General features: G+C 32.3%; 1 protein-coding gene across 2 annotated transcripts in view; it reads left to right on the plus strand.

Annotated features, from left to right (window-relative positions):
- The window catches only part of LRRIQ1 (leucine rich repeats and IQ motif containing 1), a 209,838-nt gene that overhangs the window by 123,473 nt on the left and 70,021 nt on the right, over positions 1-16,344 (plus strand). For both annotated transcript variants that reach the window (XM_025402587.1, XM_025402586.1), the window contains exons 21-24: positions 350-471; positions 1,017-1,112; positions 1,361-1,443; positions 8,009-8,110. In XM_025402587.1, the coding sequence (XP_025258372.1) occupies positions 350-471; positions 1,017-1,112; positions 1,361-1,443; positions 8,009-8,110 (403 nt within the window). The remainder of the gene's footprint in view (positions 1-349; positions 472-1,016; positions 1,113-1,360; positions 1,444-8,008; positions 8,111-16,344) is intronic.

Raw genomic sequence — 16,344 nt, forward strand, 5'->3', positions numbered from 1 at the left:
AAAAATATGCATTAAGAGGGCAACAGCTGAAGATTTTCAGTCAGAGGTCAATGGACTGTAATATCTGTTATTTATTTGATAATCTTTGAAGTTTTAGTTTTCTGAGATTTTTAAAGATCTTTACAATCAATCATTTTCTATATGAGAGCTATCCCAAAAAGCATAGTTTCCACCACTACAACAAAGGACATGTATAATATATTCCATAAATTTCATTTTATTATAACTTTTAATTTTATAATGAGTTTCCCTTAGGAGGCTATTTGGTAATATGCACGTAAAGTAATACAAAATAAGTGCTAGGATTTTAAAATTTACTTAACACTTACTTACTTTTTTTTATGAAAAGATTCCTGGAAACTTAAAATGGGATGATACTTCATTTAATTTACCAAGTAATCCAGCTCAAGCATGGTTATGTAATGACAAAGAAAATTTGTCTTCTTCAGTACACACACAATTTAGTAGCAGGTAAGCTGAACTACTGTTTTAGAGAATCAATCTGTGAATAACAACAGTATTACATATCTTACAAAAGTAGTACAATTATAAAACTAGATGTGAATGTACTTGTTTAGAAAATGGAACATTTAGTACTAAAAACATCATGGTCATGAAGATTTTTCAGTGTAAGCAAAATGAATGAAGTAGGTACATTAAAGCAACTGCAAAATGTATATGTCAGAGAAATAATGTAATTATTGTAAACAAGTGGATCTTTAAATACTGCTATATTAGTATTAATTAATTAATTAATCTGCTATAGGTACAGATAATAATTAGACTAAAAATTCCAGTGCTGCATTACTTTTGACAAAGAGATTAAAATATGCTTCAAGTAATTGAAATGTAAACATTTTAAATTAATGGCAGACTTTTATTGCCTTTCAAGATAATGTTTTTTGCTAACTTAGATTTTGTTTCCAAGTTTGAGACAACATAAACAGCTTGTAGTTTTAAAAAGTGCTGATATACTTACGTTGATTCAGTTAAAAGTGGTTTTTTACTATTGCCAGATCAGAAAATAGAACTTCTTCCTGGACACCTGAATCAAAGACCAGTAGAAAGAGTTTGCTAAAATCTGAAAAAGAAAAAAAAATTTCAGAAGAATGGTATGTAGTCAATTTGACGCTAATAAATTAAAAAATTGAGAGATTGCTAAATGTCCAAGACAGATACTTTTCAAGATTTTAAGAATACTTACATCAGCTTTTAAGAAACTATCCATCTGATTAATTTAGTTTCTTAAATGGGAATTCACATTTATTTTAGTATGCTATTCTGCATGTCTATATGTATATGCATATCTAAATATGATCCGGATATTTATTTTACTTTATTATATTTAATCTTTTAATAGGGGCTTTAAGGACATTTCTACTGCTCAGCAAATGTTGAAGAGGGCACAGAAAATGAAATCAAAGAAACTAAAGAAAAAAATAGGTGAGTAGTTAGTGCTCTTTGAATAATAACTGTGTATGCAAAATAGAAGATAATTCCTTTAAAATATATTTTATAAATTATGTTTAATAAGAAAGTAATGAATTCACAGATGACTATCTCTAAGATAATTACTCCGAAAAAATAAACTTAAGAGAAAATTATGCTATACCACTGAATGACTTATACTCTTAAACACTATTTTTACTTTTTTCACCTCTTTCTTATATACTTTGCTATTGATTGTTCTATCTATTGTGTACTGAGAATTATAAGTTGTTTTAAAACAGGTTCATTTTGGGAAACGTTGACTCTATAAAGAGTATCTGCTTCACTCCTTATTCTTTTGTGTGCTTTTACATTGCTTGATTATTCAATAAATTATACAAATTTATCAGTTCCGTGGATTTTAGCTATAAAGACTTCATTCACAACTTGGAATCTTGGAAAAGCAAAGTTTATATATTTTATGATTTTGTAGGACTTGGGAAATGTTTTAAAGCATATTTTATTCTATCCCACTTATGAATACTCTTTAAATCATTTGTTTTTCTTTGAATACCTCTAATTATTTTAGTATAATTACTTAATACATGGAGTCAGAGAAGAAATATCAGGATCTTATATGTTTAATTAAAACTATTTAAAATAATTGCATATAACTTTTTATTTATAACTAAATATTTACTCATTTAAATATAAGAACATGGTTATTTGTATTGGTTTTGCATTTCTTTTTTACATCAGTTTTTTTTTAAGTTCTTATTGTTAGTAAGAAGTTTCCATAAAAGACCTGTTACTCATGAGCAGTGCAATAAATGTACACTTTTCCTATAGATCTAGCTTTCGGAATCATATGAAAAAGTATTTCATAAAACTATTTTTATCTTTTTCTATTAATTATATTTTAATTATAATTCAGTACATTCTAAGACCCAGATATAAATATAAAATTTTAAAACAAGTAAATATTGCAAAAGTGCTTTTGATTTTCAAGGAATAACTGATACTTATTCGCACATCACTTCACTTACTAGCCATTGATAAATTACTGGTGATTTATTTTTGTATTCAGAAGTGTTCAACTTGTGTATCTTATTGTTATATTATTCGTATCTTAATTTTTTACCTTTTTGTGATAACTTATTTTTATTGGGTAGTAATTTTTCCAGATTTAAAACATTAACATTTCAAGCATTTTTAAAGAAAATACAAACACTGAGCTTTTTAATTTGTTTGTACCTCCCACACTCTCATTTTGTAAACTCCTATTAAGTTCATCAGGCTTCTCTGAACTGAATGCTATGTGGTGGTTTACCCAGTGAAATAGTAACTACAAACTCTTAACGATACTGAGGCTGTCAGTTCTCTCGATATTGAATCTAGTAGTGTAAATCAGGTAGTTTGATAAACTCTATTATTGCTTTGATCATCTTCAGCAGTATCAGAAACATTCTTTAAACAACATTTTGAGAATAATAACAATTTCTGAAACTCCTGGGGCAAGTTCAAATATCAGAGGTGGCTTAAGAACTGATTCAGCCAATATTCAATAAATAATTATGACATAGCTGTATTCAAGGAATTTTGCTAGGCCCACTTTTAAAAGTATTTGTAGCTTTTACAATAAATAGCCTCCAGTAGTGAAAGTAGAGGAAAAGCTTAGCTTGTCAGACTTGCCATACGATTCTGTCTTTGGAAAATATACACGTCTTTCTTGCCAACTCTTTTAATTGAGGGTTGGGAGAGAGAACATTTTTGATAAAGCAGCATAGCAAGTGTTTTAGCAAAGAATTCAGCAAGGAATATATGCTAGTACATAAAAATCATTGTTTTAATGGCCATGACTAGAGATAATTATGAGGCAAAAATTAAACCTTTTTTTATCAGTCACAAGGGGGCATGGCAGGGTAACAAATGAAAGAGGATAACCAGACGTCCAACTTAATGACCACGTCTTTAACTTAACATTTTGGGTTAGGTTAAAATCCTAAATGACAATTGTATAATATTTATGGAGATTATTACTCTAATAACATGATTATAATCCAAATTGCACTCTTATTACTGTGTAAGGTTTTGTATCTCTATGTATCACTTTTGTTTTGCTTTTTAAAATCAATATATTAATGAAACTAAACATTTTGTTTAAAACATGAATGCTGAAATGTAAAATTTACTGATAAGTTTTATATTCTGCTCACTTTTTTTTCATTCTATTCTTTGTTCACAACAGATATACAGATTAGAAACATTAAAGGGAGGATTAATAGTGAAAAGCTTGAAAAAGAAAATCTGAGAGATTTTTTCTAATTATCACATTTTGTCTATCTTCTGTTCAGTTGATGATGTAGCACTTATTTCATTTTGTATCTGTGAACAAATTATTTAAGATTTTGTGCCTCAGGTTTTCTTCTAATAGAACAAAAAATGTTTAATACTTTTTCCAGTTTTATATTTAAATCGATCTGTGATATACCATTAACTTACTTGCATATGTCTCAAATAATGACCATAATTTAAAATTTTTACTCACTAATGAGCTAAAACAATGTTTTAAATGTCTAAATTTGGTTAAACACTTAAAGATTTACTAGTAATTTTTATATATACTTGGAGATATATATCCTACATAGACAACTTGCCAACTTGAAATTTTTAAGCCACCAGAGGGCAACATCGTCTATAAAACTGCTGTGACACTAACTAGATCTATTGGGGTGGCGAGCATGGCAGGAGGGGTGTCAGAGAATAGGAATAATTATTGTAATAAATTATGTCAGAATAGGAACAATTAATGTAATAAATTATGTCCTAGTAATCCTCAAGGAAATGGAGCATAATTGCATGAAGTATGGTAGCTTTAGTTCAAATTTCTGCCACAGAAAACCTTAGAGCACTCAGTAGCAAGCACTTCATATTTTCTGTTTGTATTTTATACATATTTTTATCAGTTAAGGGATATGAGTCAAAATATTTTATTTATTTAAGATTATTTAATTTAAGAAAATTAAAATACAGCAAAAAGCAGCGGGTCAATTAATTTAAGAAAGTAGAATGTAATGGAATCAGTTGCAGAGAGAGGGAAGAATACTTACGAGGAGGCTCATTAATGAAGAGGCAAGAAACTGAGGAAAGATGTGGTATGGACAGCTACTAGGGGAGACTTAGTATTGATGACTTCTATTGGTGTAAGTGAGGCCATCTGATTAAAACCGGAGGAGGTTGGATAAGGAAGAGGAGGAATTGATTGGAAGCCACAGGGTAAAATCTAAAATTGTGAGGAGCTGTCATCACTTATACAGTTTATGTTTGGGTTATGGTGGTTGTTTTTCCTAGTGAGTAATTGCTTTTAAACTCTTGATTGGCATAAGCTTGAACCAATAATGACTGGTCTTGCGTTTCTGGGCTTTTTGTTTGTTTGTTTGTTTTTACTGTTGCTTCACGCACAGAAGCAGTTTCAGAATTTGGTGATCTGTGTTGAAATTTAGCAGATATCCAGGGAAGTTTAGAATTCAGTCATGCAGTGAAGAAGATCCTGTGTAAGGTGAGAGTTACTGGTTTATTGAAAACATGCAGGATCAATAATCTCACAGTACTGAGTGTAATTGGTAGCAAGACTGAGATGAGGTGGATGCAGAAAAGGAGTGGGTGTTTGGTTTTGATGTGGAGCACTCCTCAGAGTGCTCAGAGAGAATGGGGTCTGAGTATAGGGATTTTGGTGGAGAGTAGCTGGTAAGAGGTTTAAGGAACACAGGACGAATAAGTAACATGGATTTTCTGCCAGGAATTAAGCTAGTATTAAAAAAGACTAATGTTTTTCATGTCAAGTAAGCACATGGGCTATAGCAAAGCAATCAGGTTGCAGAATGATAATAAATGTAACTAAAGAATGTTAAGGGAGAGGGACCAACAGGGAATAGTATAGGCAAAACTCCACCAAAATGAAGTTTATTCAAGATTTATTTTGTTTACCACATTAATTTCCAGAAAGATTTTACAAGAATTTTGATCAGATGTTACTGTGTTATGCTCTCAACAACAAAAAATTAATAATAAAATTAATCTGAATATTAAGATCCTTGAGGGCTGAAACACCCTTGACATCTCAGACCTACTACCACCATGCCTAGCACCTGGTAGATATTCAATGAATGTCAATTGACTCAAAAAAAACTAGATAAAAGTCACTAATATACATTTTACAATATGTGTGTGCATTTTAGTCATGTAAATATATGCTTATATTTGGGCAAGTTTAAATTAGTAAATAATACTCCTTATAAGATGATGAAATATTGCTAGTTATTCAAGCTTATTTTACAGCACTGCTATATTTGGCACCTGCAAAAAATGAGTAATAATAACCAGATATGTATGTTATTATACATAGTAGAAGAAAAATACTAAAATAAAACTGAGATAAATTAGAATTATAGAAATTAAAAGGTATTTTACAAGAAATTCAATAATATGGATACTCTAATGCTTAACTAAAATTATATTATTTAAATGAAATAATAAACTGTTAAGTATAGAGACACATGCATAATAGGGACATGGTTACTTACCTAGGGGTTTCTTGAAACAGTTTTGAACATCAATTTAATACCTATTTACCCAACACTGGGCAAGTCATTGCTGGGAGATACAAAGATTACGTTTAAAAGGCAACATAGATCTGCTGTTGATTATCACAGAGGGGTAGACTTAAGTGTACAAAACTGACTTTATAATGAATAAAAATGTATCACAAGCTATAATGTTTACAATTGCCTTTTTTTTTTTTAACTGGGTTGTGTTTTTATTTATTTATTCATTTTTTTTATTGAGATAAGAATACTATCTTATTACCAGTGGTATTTTCAGGGACTATCAAAATCAAGTGATTTTTTTTCTATCTAAAAGTACTATGTTTCTTATTTCTTATAATTATCCCTTTGCAATTTGAATTAATTCAAGATTAAATCCATTTATGCTGAGGCAATCAGAATGTTTTAAAACAAAAAGATATTGATAATGTAGCACTCTTTATTGGTCTTGGGGAATAAAATTATTTTGAGTAAATTGAGCTAGATAACCTTTCTAAATATTTTATACATATTAAATTATTTGACCTTGATAACAGTATGAGGAAAGTATGGTTGTTTTATTATTTGGCTGAGAAAATGCCAAAGAACTTATAAAATATCCATAGCTTCTGTTCAGTGCACTGTGTTGAATTAAATGGAGCCAATTGTGGTTCTATGTATTTTTATATATTGCAGTAAATTTTAAGAAGAATGTAAATTTTTTTCTAAGAATATAAACTGGAAATATTTCATTGTTTATGTCGTAATCATGTCTATTAGCTGTTATTTGTTGAGAACCTACACTAATGTGTGCATGGGACTTGATGTTTTACACAAATGACCTCATTAATTTGTACAGTACTACTACTACTTCAAAGACAATATTACTTCTGTTGGACAGAGGAAGAGACAGAAAGTGAGAACAGTTTTCCAGAATCATACAACTGGTAAAAGTTGGAACTGGGATCTAACCCAGGTCTGCTGAATTGTGATGTTGTCAGAAAATACATACATCAAATAAAAAGGCAAGAAGAGCAAGAGAGTAGAGAGATGGTTATAAGATACCAAACAGTTTGTAAGCCCATGGTAACGTCTTTCCTCATTGACTAATGATTCTTTCACATGTCACTTTTTTGTCAATGACTTAGATGATATATAATACTTATTTTATGAAATATATAAACACAGATTTTTATTATTCTTATTGATAGTTCATATTGAATTAATAAGAAACATTTAATAACTATAACACCTGAGATTACATATATTAATACTTATGAAATGTACCTAAACATTGTCCGACATTTTCCCTAATGTTGAGAAATACAATCATTGTGAAAAATGTAAATCATACTTAGTAAAGACGAATTATTACTGGAAGACTAATGGAAATTGTCAGGTTGCTCACGCTGGAGAACAGCTATGCAAATACTATTTATTTTTTCTACTTTAGCATTTAATTAAAATATGTAATTTGGTATTTACAATGTTAAAAATCTTGTTTCTTAATTTAATATATCATGTATAGTCTACATTCACAATCTGTTTTTTGTAATATAATAGATCTTGAATATTCTTGGCTTTGAATATAAGGGGAAAATTTACACATCTTTGTTATCTGAAAATACATTAGGGCAAAAGAGAAACCACTATTTTAGGTGTTAAATTAATGAAATAACCTTTCCTACCTGTTTCTTATTCCTTTAGTTGTCTTGCTTCCATCTTTTATATCCCAGCTCCCCATACTTTAGATGGAAAAGTAGAGTATTTCTGTTATTTAAGTATTGGCTATCTTTTTAATCAGATAACCAATAATATGTACATAGTTGACTACCTTTCCATGTTATGAAGCTTAATATAACATCATCATCAATTTCATAGAGCTTTGTAGAGTGGATATTATTTTTTTTAATACCACCATATAAGAAATATGTGGCCATTTAGAGAAGGCATTAACCAAAGATGAACTTTGCTCCCTTCCTGCTCATTTTGTCTAGATTCCACTGTGCGTCTATCCTTATTCAAAAACAATGAAAATAAAGTGTCTGTTCCAAAATCATCAAAGAAAGTACAGCCCAGAAGAGATGGTTACTTTGAAGGTATGGCTTAATAACAGATACATGGAGCGGTATAAAGATAAAGAAAGATTAAAAGAATTGTATTTACAATAAATTTTTATTTCTTAATGAATCATAAAGTATATATAAAAAGAATTATGGATAACATATACTTGAATAACTCAAAATATGGCTCTTAAAGCTGAAGTGCTAATTTAGTGTGCTGAAATATTGATATAATAACTGAAAATTTATATCAATATTTACATAAATTTTAATTTTTTTAATTTATATATAAACATTTTATAATGCTGTATCATCAGTGACATTAATGTTATTTAAATTTTACGGTGACAGATATATTAACTTGTATCAGTGGAAGTGATCACATGTTGAAATGATATTCTGTTTACTGCCAACTTACATAAATTGTATTAAGCCCTATAGATTATACTCAGGAATTTAAAATATTTTACAATATTTGAAGTTTGCCCAACTCACTGTTGGGTGAAGGATTTGCACATCTAGGCAGTGATAGTTCTGATTATATCTCTGGTGTCAATATTCAGAACAAATATGAACTTAAATTATTAAACAGAAATATTTAAATGTAATAAAGCAGCAAGCATGATGCAAAACAGTGCAGCAAACATGACTTAAAATGTTTGCCATCTGCTTTCCTTTTAATACTAACATTTTTTAGTTTTTATACTAAAATTTATGCTAAATTTTAGTATAAAAATGTATACTATAGTATAAAAAATTTATAGTATAGTATAAAAATAGTATAAAATTATACTAAATTTTTAGTATAAATTTTTATTTAATTTTACATTTTCATTTTAGTGTATTTTTTCATAATTTAACCTGTATTTGGATAGCAATTTTAATAGAAAAGGAGAATCATATTTTAATGAAAAGGACCTATGAACATTTTCAATATTTTGTCTTCTATAAGATTTAAATAAATCTTAAAATTTAGGCATCTTCATAGCACGATTGAAAATGGAAACAATTTGATTTACATTTCTATTTTGTAATGTCTCAAACTAAAGAAAAGTTTGGTAACCCCCAAATTTATACCATCCTAGAAATGCCTACTGAAGTATGTAGGGGTAGAAGTCATGGAGTCTAGAATTTTCCTTAAAGTAGATAGCAATAGTCCAGGCGCGGTGGCTCACACCTGTAATCCCAGCACTTTGGGAGGCCGAGGGGGGCGGATCACGAGGTCAGGAGATCGAGACCATCTTGGCTAACACGGTGAAACCCGGTCTCTACTAAAAATACAAAAAAATTAGCCGGGCGTGGCGGTGGGTGCCTGTAGTCCCAGCTACTCGGGAGGCTGAGGCAGGGGAATGGCACGAACCTGGGAGGCGGAGCTTGCAGTGAGCCAAGATCCAGCCACTGCACTCCAGCCTGGGTGACAGAGTGAGACTCCCTCTCAAACAACAGCAAAAAAAATTAGATAGTAATAAAACCATATATAGAAAGATAAATAAAGCAAGTATGGGAAATTATTGAAATTGTTGGACCAATAGATGATCATAGTATGTAGGGGTTTCCTTTCCATTCTTCTTTTATATTAAATATTTTCCATAGTAAAACATTTAAAAATTTTGGTGCCCATTATCCATGTCAAAACACAATATTATTTCAACAAATATTTATGGATTAATATTTTGATAGAATTAAAATATGTTCCCAATTTAAAATAAGTCTGGGGTTTTAATCAGAGTGTATTTCATTGTTACAGTCTTAACTCTACCATTTCAGTCTTTTTTGAAAAAATGTAGAAATTCTGCTAAAATCAGTAACAATTCTATAGATATTGTTTGTTAAATAGGAATGTTGTTGCATTAGAAAAGAAATGCCTAGGAAGAAAGATGAGCAGGGTGTTTTCGTCCTTTAATTTAACATATATCTCAGACTCATAAAGAGAAATCTATCCTAATAGGTTCTCTTGCATTCTATCTTGTTCTATTAAATGTGAAGCTACATTACCATCTAGAATAGTATAATATGTATGTATGATATGTTTATTGAATTGTGTACTGGTATAAAATATGCTAGAAATAGTTCAAAGTAGTGATAAAGTCAAAGTGGCCTATAGAATATAAAACATTTCCACGTAAGCTTTATGATGTGATGTTCTATGATTTTATTTTCTTTCCCCCATGTGAATTCTGTTTAGTTTGCTTTATTTTGGAACCAAGTAAAGTACATTTGGCATATCATTAATTTCACTGAATGAGTTTTATGTATTTACCAGATTTTCTAATGTACTATAGGTTTTTTTGTTGTTGTTGTCTGTTTAGGAATAGGCTTGGCAAAAACAGTTTTATATGGAAGATTTTTGTTAACAGTTAACATGTTTATTCTTGTCCCTTTTTTAAGGGGAAAAGAGTGAGGAAAAGTGAGGCAAAATCATTTGTTCATTGCTGGCCAAGTTGAACCCCATGTTGTCTTTAACTGCTACTCTGGAATTACTCACTTCAGAGAATCACAGATATTTCCTGATGCCACGGAGTGCAGCTTCCAATGAAATATCCCAACTAACCCCTACTGCCCAGGAGAGGGTGCCTCCTGAACCCAATTCTTTTAAGATACAACTGTCTTATGATAAAATGCACCCCTTTTAAAAGTACAAAACAATGAACTCTTCTATATTTACAGTTACATAATTATCACCAAATCTGATTTTAGAACATTGGAAGATCTTTTATTCCCTAAGAAAAAAAAATCAAATAAAATTAGTGATTGGGCATCTGATGTCCCCCAGAAAAGTGAGGAAGATCAAAATTAAATTTTGCTGTAGGTTCGTATTTAATAATTCCATGTGGAGCAGTATCTCAGCACAATGGTATGCCAGCACTGTCTTATAATTTCCTCGGTTTTGTTGAAATTGGATCATACTGTAGAATTGCTTAACTATTGCTTTCCAAAATCCACATTTATTTTAGTAACACTGTATAAATTAAAAAAAAAAAAAAACTAAAATACTTTCTATCTCCACTCTGCAATATTCACTATATGGGGTTTCCATGATTTTTCTTACAAATTTGATTTTTATTGTGGCTTTTTCTGAACATCCCCAGCAAAATCATTAGTAGCAAGAAAGCATGGTAGATATATCTCTGTTGGTCTATGATTAAAAGTATGCTTAAATTCAAGGAATAGTTGATAGTAAACATCAAATTATATTAAAATATAAGATAAAATACTATATCATTTTAACAGTCCATGTTTTACAGGATATCCTTCTATTTTTTCTATATTCATAAAATGTTGACCATTTTTGTCCAGCTACCAGATTTAGATATTTAACCTAATCAAGTCTGAGGAGCCTTTGACCACTCCTGTCCCCAGAGTCACCTCATTTATGTGCCATGTTCCTATGAGACAAGTCTGAGAGCCTGAACTCTTCGAAGATTTAACATTGGCTTATTTTATTTATTTGTTTATTTATATTTATTTTGAATCAGATGCCTGTCTTTGTTTATCTTTGTTATCAACCTGTAATACCTACTTGGGCTTCAATATCCTGTATTGTCTTAGAACTCAAAACCATTTGTTGGTTATTGCCTTGAAGATCTCCAGCCAAGTTTCTTTCTTTCTTTCTTTCTTTCTTTTTTTTTTCTGTTTTAATTGTTTAGTTTGGAGCTCTGACATCATTTATATTCATCACTTGCATAAGAGCAAGCATAGCTTAATGGACATTAGTGTAGATTCTGGAGTTAGTCCAACACAGTTTGAAGCTTGACTTTATCGTTTATTAGCTGTGTGACCTTGGGGAGGTTATTTAACTTCTCTGTTTCTCATTATTTTTCATCTATGAAATTAGAGGCGAACAATACTTAGGCATGGGGAGTATTGTGAGAAGATTTTATTTGTGAGAAGCTTGGAACACACCATCTAAGTACATATTAAGTGCTCAAAATATAATCATTAGCAATAGTCATTTTAAAAGTATGCCATTCCTTGCTGTTCTTGTTTACAATTAGTTGTCTTTATTCCATTTATCATTAAGTACTGTGCTGAGAGTTTTACTTACGTTCTCTGATTGAATACTTTCAGAAACTTTGAGAAAGGTATTATAACTGTCAACATTTTACAGATGATAAAACTGTAGTATCGAGAGATTAATAGGTGACTTGACCAAGGTTTCTACACAGAAAACAAGTGAATGAAGGGAAATGGTAATAATTTATTTGACAAATAAAGCTAGCAAAATCAAAACAAAGCACAAATGTTAGAGAAAAAAGATTACCAGGTAACCCTGAAATTTATACCACTTAGAATTAAAATACTTAGAAAAAAAGACTAATTATTAAAATAAGATAAAACTCTGAGAAAACCATAATCAATTTTGGTTTTTATTCCTTTCTCATAATTGCATTAATATAATTTAGGATATAATTTAGTGTCATCATGGTAATGAAGATTTCATTTGTGACCTGTAAGTAGCTGCTACCTTGGATAATGTTATTATTGATATTATTATGATAACCTAATATTAAATATCAAATCTATTAGATTCTTAGTAAAGAGTGACCATTTTAAAAATAATTCCAACTTTTATTTTAGATTCAGGGGTAACATGTGCAGTTTTGTTAAGCTGGTATATTGTGTGTGACACTGAGGTTTGGGTTACAAATGATCCCATCACCCAAGTAAAGAGCATAGTAACAAACAGGTAGTTTTTCAGCCCTTGCTTTCCTCCCTCTCTCCCCACTCTAGCAGCTCCCGCGGTCTATTGTTTCTGTCTTGGCATACATGTGTACCCAATGTTTAGCTCCCACTTACAAGTGAGAATATGCGGTATTTGGTTTTCTGTTCCTGCATTAATTGGCTTAAGATAATGGCCTCCATGTTGCTGGAAAGGACATGATTTCATACTTTTTAATTAATTAATTAATTTATTTATTGAGATGGAGTCTTGCTCTGTCACGCAGGCTCTAGTGTAGTGACGCTATCTCGGCTCACTGCAACCTCTGCCTCCCGGGTTCAAGCAATTCTCCTGCCTCATCCTCCCGAGTAGCTGGCATTACAGGCGCACGCCACCACGCCCGCCTTATTTATTTCATATTTTAGTAGAGAAGGGGTTTCACCGTGTTGCCCAGGTTGGTCTCAAACTCCTGAGCTCAGGCAATCCGCCTGCCCTGGCTTCCCAAAGTGCTAGGATTACAGGTGTGAGCCATGGCGCCTAGCCAATTTGATACATTTTTTATGGCTTCATAGTATTCTGTGATGTATGTATTCCACATTTTCTTTATCCAATCCACTGTTGATGGGCACCCAGGTTGATTTCATGTCTTTGCTATTGTGACTAGTGCTGCGATGTACATACAAGCGCATGTCTTTTTGGTAGAATGATTTGTTTTCCTTTGGGTATATACCCAGTAATAGGATCGCTGTGTCGAATGGTAGTTCTGTTTTCAGTTATTTGAGAAATCTCCCACATTTTGAATCACGTTTTAATTTTCCAATATATGAGAACCTCCCTACACAGCCTATATTTTTGCTTCATTATTCCTATTTTTATTTATACATAAATTAAGTCACTTTCCTGCCCTCATCTACTGAAACTTCTAAATTTGCTACTTCTAAAGTCAATGCCAAATTCAGACTTCTGGCTTTGGTCAGGGAAGGAAATCAGGCAAGCCAGGAAAAAAATTTAGTCTTGCCCAACAACCTCCTCAGGAATGCAGGTTTAGTCTTAGCTCCTCCATTGCCTAGGACAATTATACTTGATTTTAAGTCAGGTTTTCTTAATTCCTGGTCTGCTGCTGTCATCACTAACATGCTTCCTATTTGTTCTTTTATAAAATAGAAGATTTGCAGATAACTCATGGTTTTATAAACATATATTCAAATATTTTGCATTAAATGTTTAAATATTGAATGTATTAAGAAACCTATAACTTCTATAATTTTTACTCCAGAGCATTTCTTTTGTGATGCTTTTTACTTTAGAATTATAAACATTTTCCCCTCCTGACTTCTCCTTTTTAATGCCAGCTTAGAGAACAGTTTATATTGTGTAGATTGCTTTAAAGTAGGTCTTGTATTTCCCTAGCTGTATATAGTACTTGCTAGTAGTGCCAATGACTAAGTATTAAGAGATGGCAGCATAAATGCCACAGGGCATATGCAGGCAACAAAATACCTGAAGGCATCTCCGTAAGAAGAGATGCTCATAATTTTATTCCACTGAGCAAGATTCAATAATTAGTCAAAATTATCATGGATACAAAGATCAATAAAATGTAATTTATCAGTATGTCCGTCTCCAACAAACATTACATTTTGAATTACTGTTTTCCTACTAAGTTTTGAGCTCCGTGTATTTCTTTTATACCCCTAGCCCTTAGCACGGTGCCTAATGTATAATGGATGCTTAATAAATGTTTTTTGATGAATAAATGAAAAATACAAATGACCCTGGCATTAAACAGTTTTAAAATAGATGGAGTTACAATATGCTTATATACTGTTTTTTAACATGCAGTTTTCTTTACCAAATTGGACTCATTTTTCTATGCAATCCGGAAAAATCTCTTCGTTTGGCTAATTTGTATTATCTCAGGCATTTAATTTTTTAGGAAGACTTTTCTGATTCTAGTTTAGAACACCACTCACTGTGTTTCTATAATATCCTGAATGAACTTTTGTATGCCATACGTATTATTAGTCAGGGTTCTCTAGAGGAACAGAACTAATAGGATAGATGTATATATAAAGGGAATTTATTAAAAAGTATTGACTAACACGGTCACAAAGTGAAGCCCCACAATAGGCCGTCTGCAAGCTGGGGAGCAAGGAAGCCAGCCTGAGTCTCAAAACTTCAAAAGTAGGGAAGCCAACAGTGCAGTCTTCAGTCTTTTACTGAAGGCCCAAGTGCCCCTTGCAAACCACTGGTGTAAGTCCAAGAGTCCAAAAGCTGAAGAACTTGGAGCCCAATGATCTAGGGCAGGAGACATCCAGCACGGGAGAAAAATGAAGGCTGGAAGACTTAGCAAGTCTCTCTTCCATCTCCTCCTGCCTACTTAATACAAGCCAAGCTGGCAGCTGATTAGATGGTGCCCACCCAGGTTGAAGGTGGGCCTGCCTTTCCCTGTTCACTGACTCAAATGTTAATCTCCTTTGGCAACACCCTCACAGACACAACCAGGAACAATACTTTGCATTCTTCTATCCAATCAAGTTGAAACTCAGTATTAACCATCTCAAATCCATCCCTTCTCAACTTGAACCCATTCACATCTCCTGACATCACATGTAATCTTCAAATAAAGACAATAATAAGGGCATAATAATGCCTAACCTAACGCAGCTAGCATTCATACAATCAGAAGTGCACTAATCCTTAACCTAAATGCTATTACATAACGTTAACAACACTTAAATCCTGACGTGAAGTCAATAAATTTTATGGCACATGATAAAGGAAAAAGAAAGGAAATAAAATGAAGATATTTTCTTAGTACAAGTGTATACATGAACAAACGTGTTCTTAATAAAATAAGAAGAAAATACTCTTGACAATCACAGTCCTACTTCTAATACCCATCCCATTGCCTTTAGCAAGCACCTCAGCAGGTCATGGTTTTTCACCTGGAGGAGTGACCCAAACCTTCATTCCTGAAGGGGCTTGGCCATTTGTAGTCCTGGCTGGAGTGGGTTCCTGTAGTTTCCTATTGACCTTAATCACAGGACATGGTAATACTAAGGGCCACCCTAAAGGATCTCCTGTCCCACGCATTCCCACGCATACTCTTCCTTACCTCCATCATAAAATAGTAGACTTCATCTTGATAGTCTGGGCCAATCACCCCAGCCAACACTGCAACTGCCTTGTTAGCCTGTTGACTTAGAGGTAGGAGGAGCCCAAAATAGCCAGGTGGCAATATTAACTTCCAGTTTAATGAAATCATTGTTGTATCTCCTGGTGGCAGCATTCCTCCCTTTGGACCTAAGACCTCTAGGCCAACAGAATATAATGTCATAGGAACAGGAAGCAAAAATTTTGCTAGTGGGTCACTAGGGGTGATGGTGAGTGGTGCCACTTCTACTTCCGCCCCTTAATTCCCGGACCTGTGAATCCTGGCTATGGGAGGAACAGTACCACATGTTGGACACTGATTCAGGGCATACACAGCCTTCTGGAGAACTTTGCCCCTGGCCTGCAAAGTATTGTCACCTATTTTGTATTGTAATTGTGACTTTGAAAGGCCATTCCACCATTCTATCAATGCAGCTGCTTCAGGACGGTGGGG

The sequence above is a fragment of the Theropithecus gelada genome, chromosome 11 (assembly GCF_003255815.1).
Source record: "Theropithecus gelada isolate Dixy chromosome 11, Tgel_1.0, whole genome shotgun sequence".
In the NCBI taxonomy this organism is placed as follows: Eukaryota; Metazoa; Chordata; class Mammalia; order Primates; family Cercopithecidae; genus Theropithecus; species Theropithecus gelada.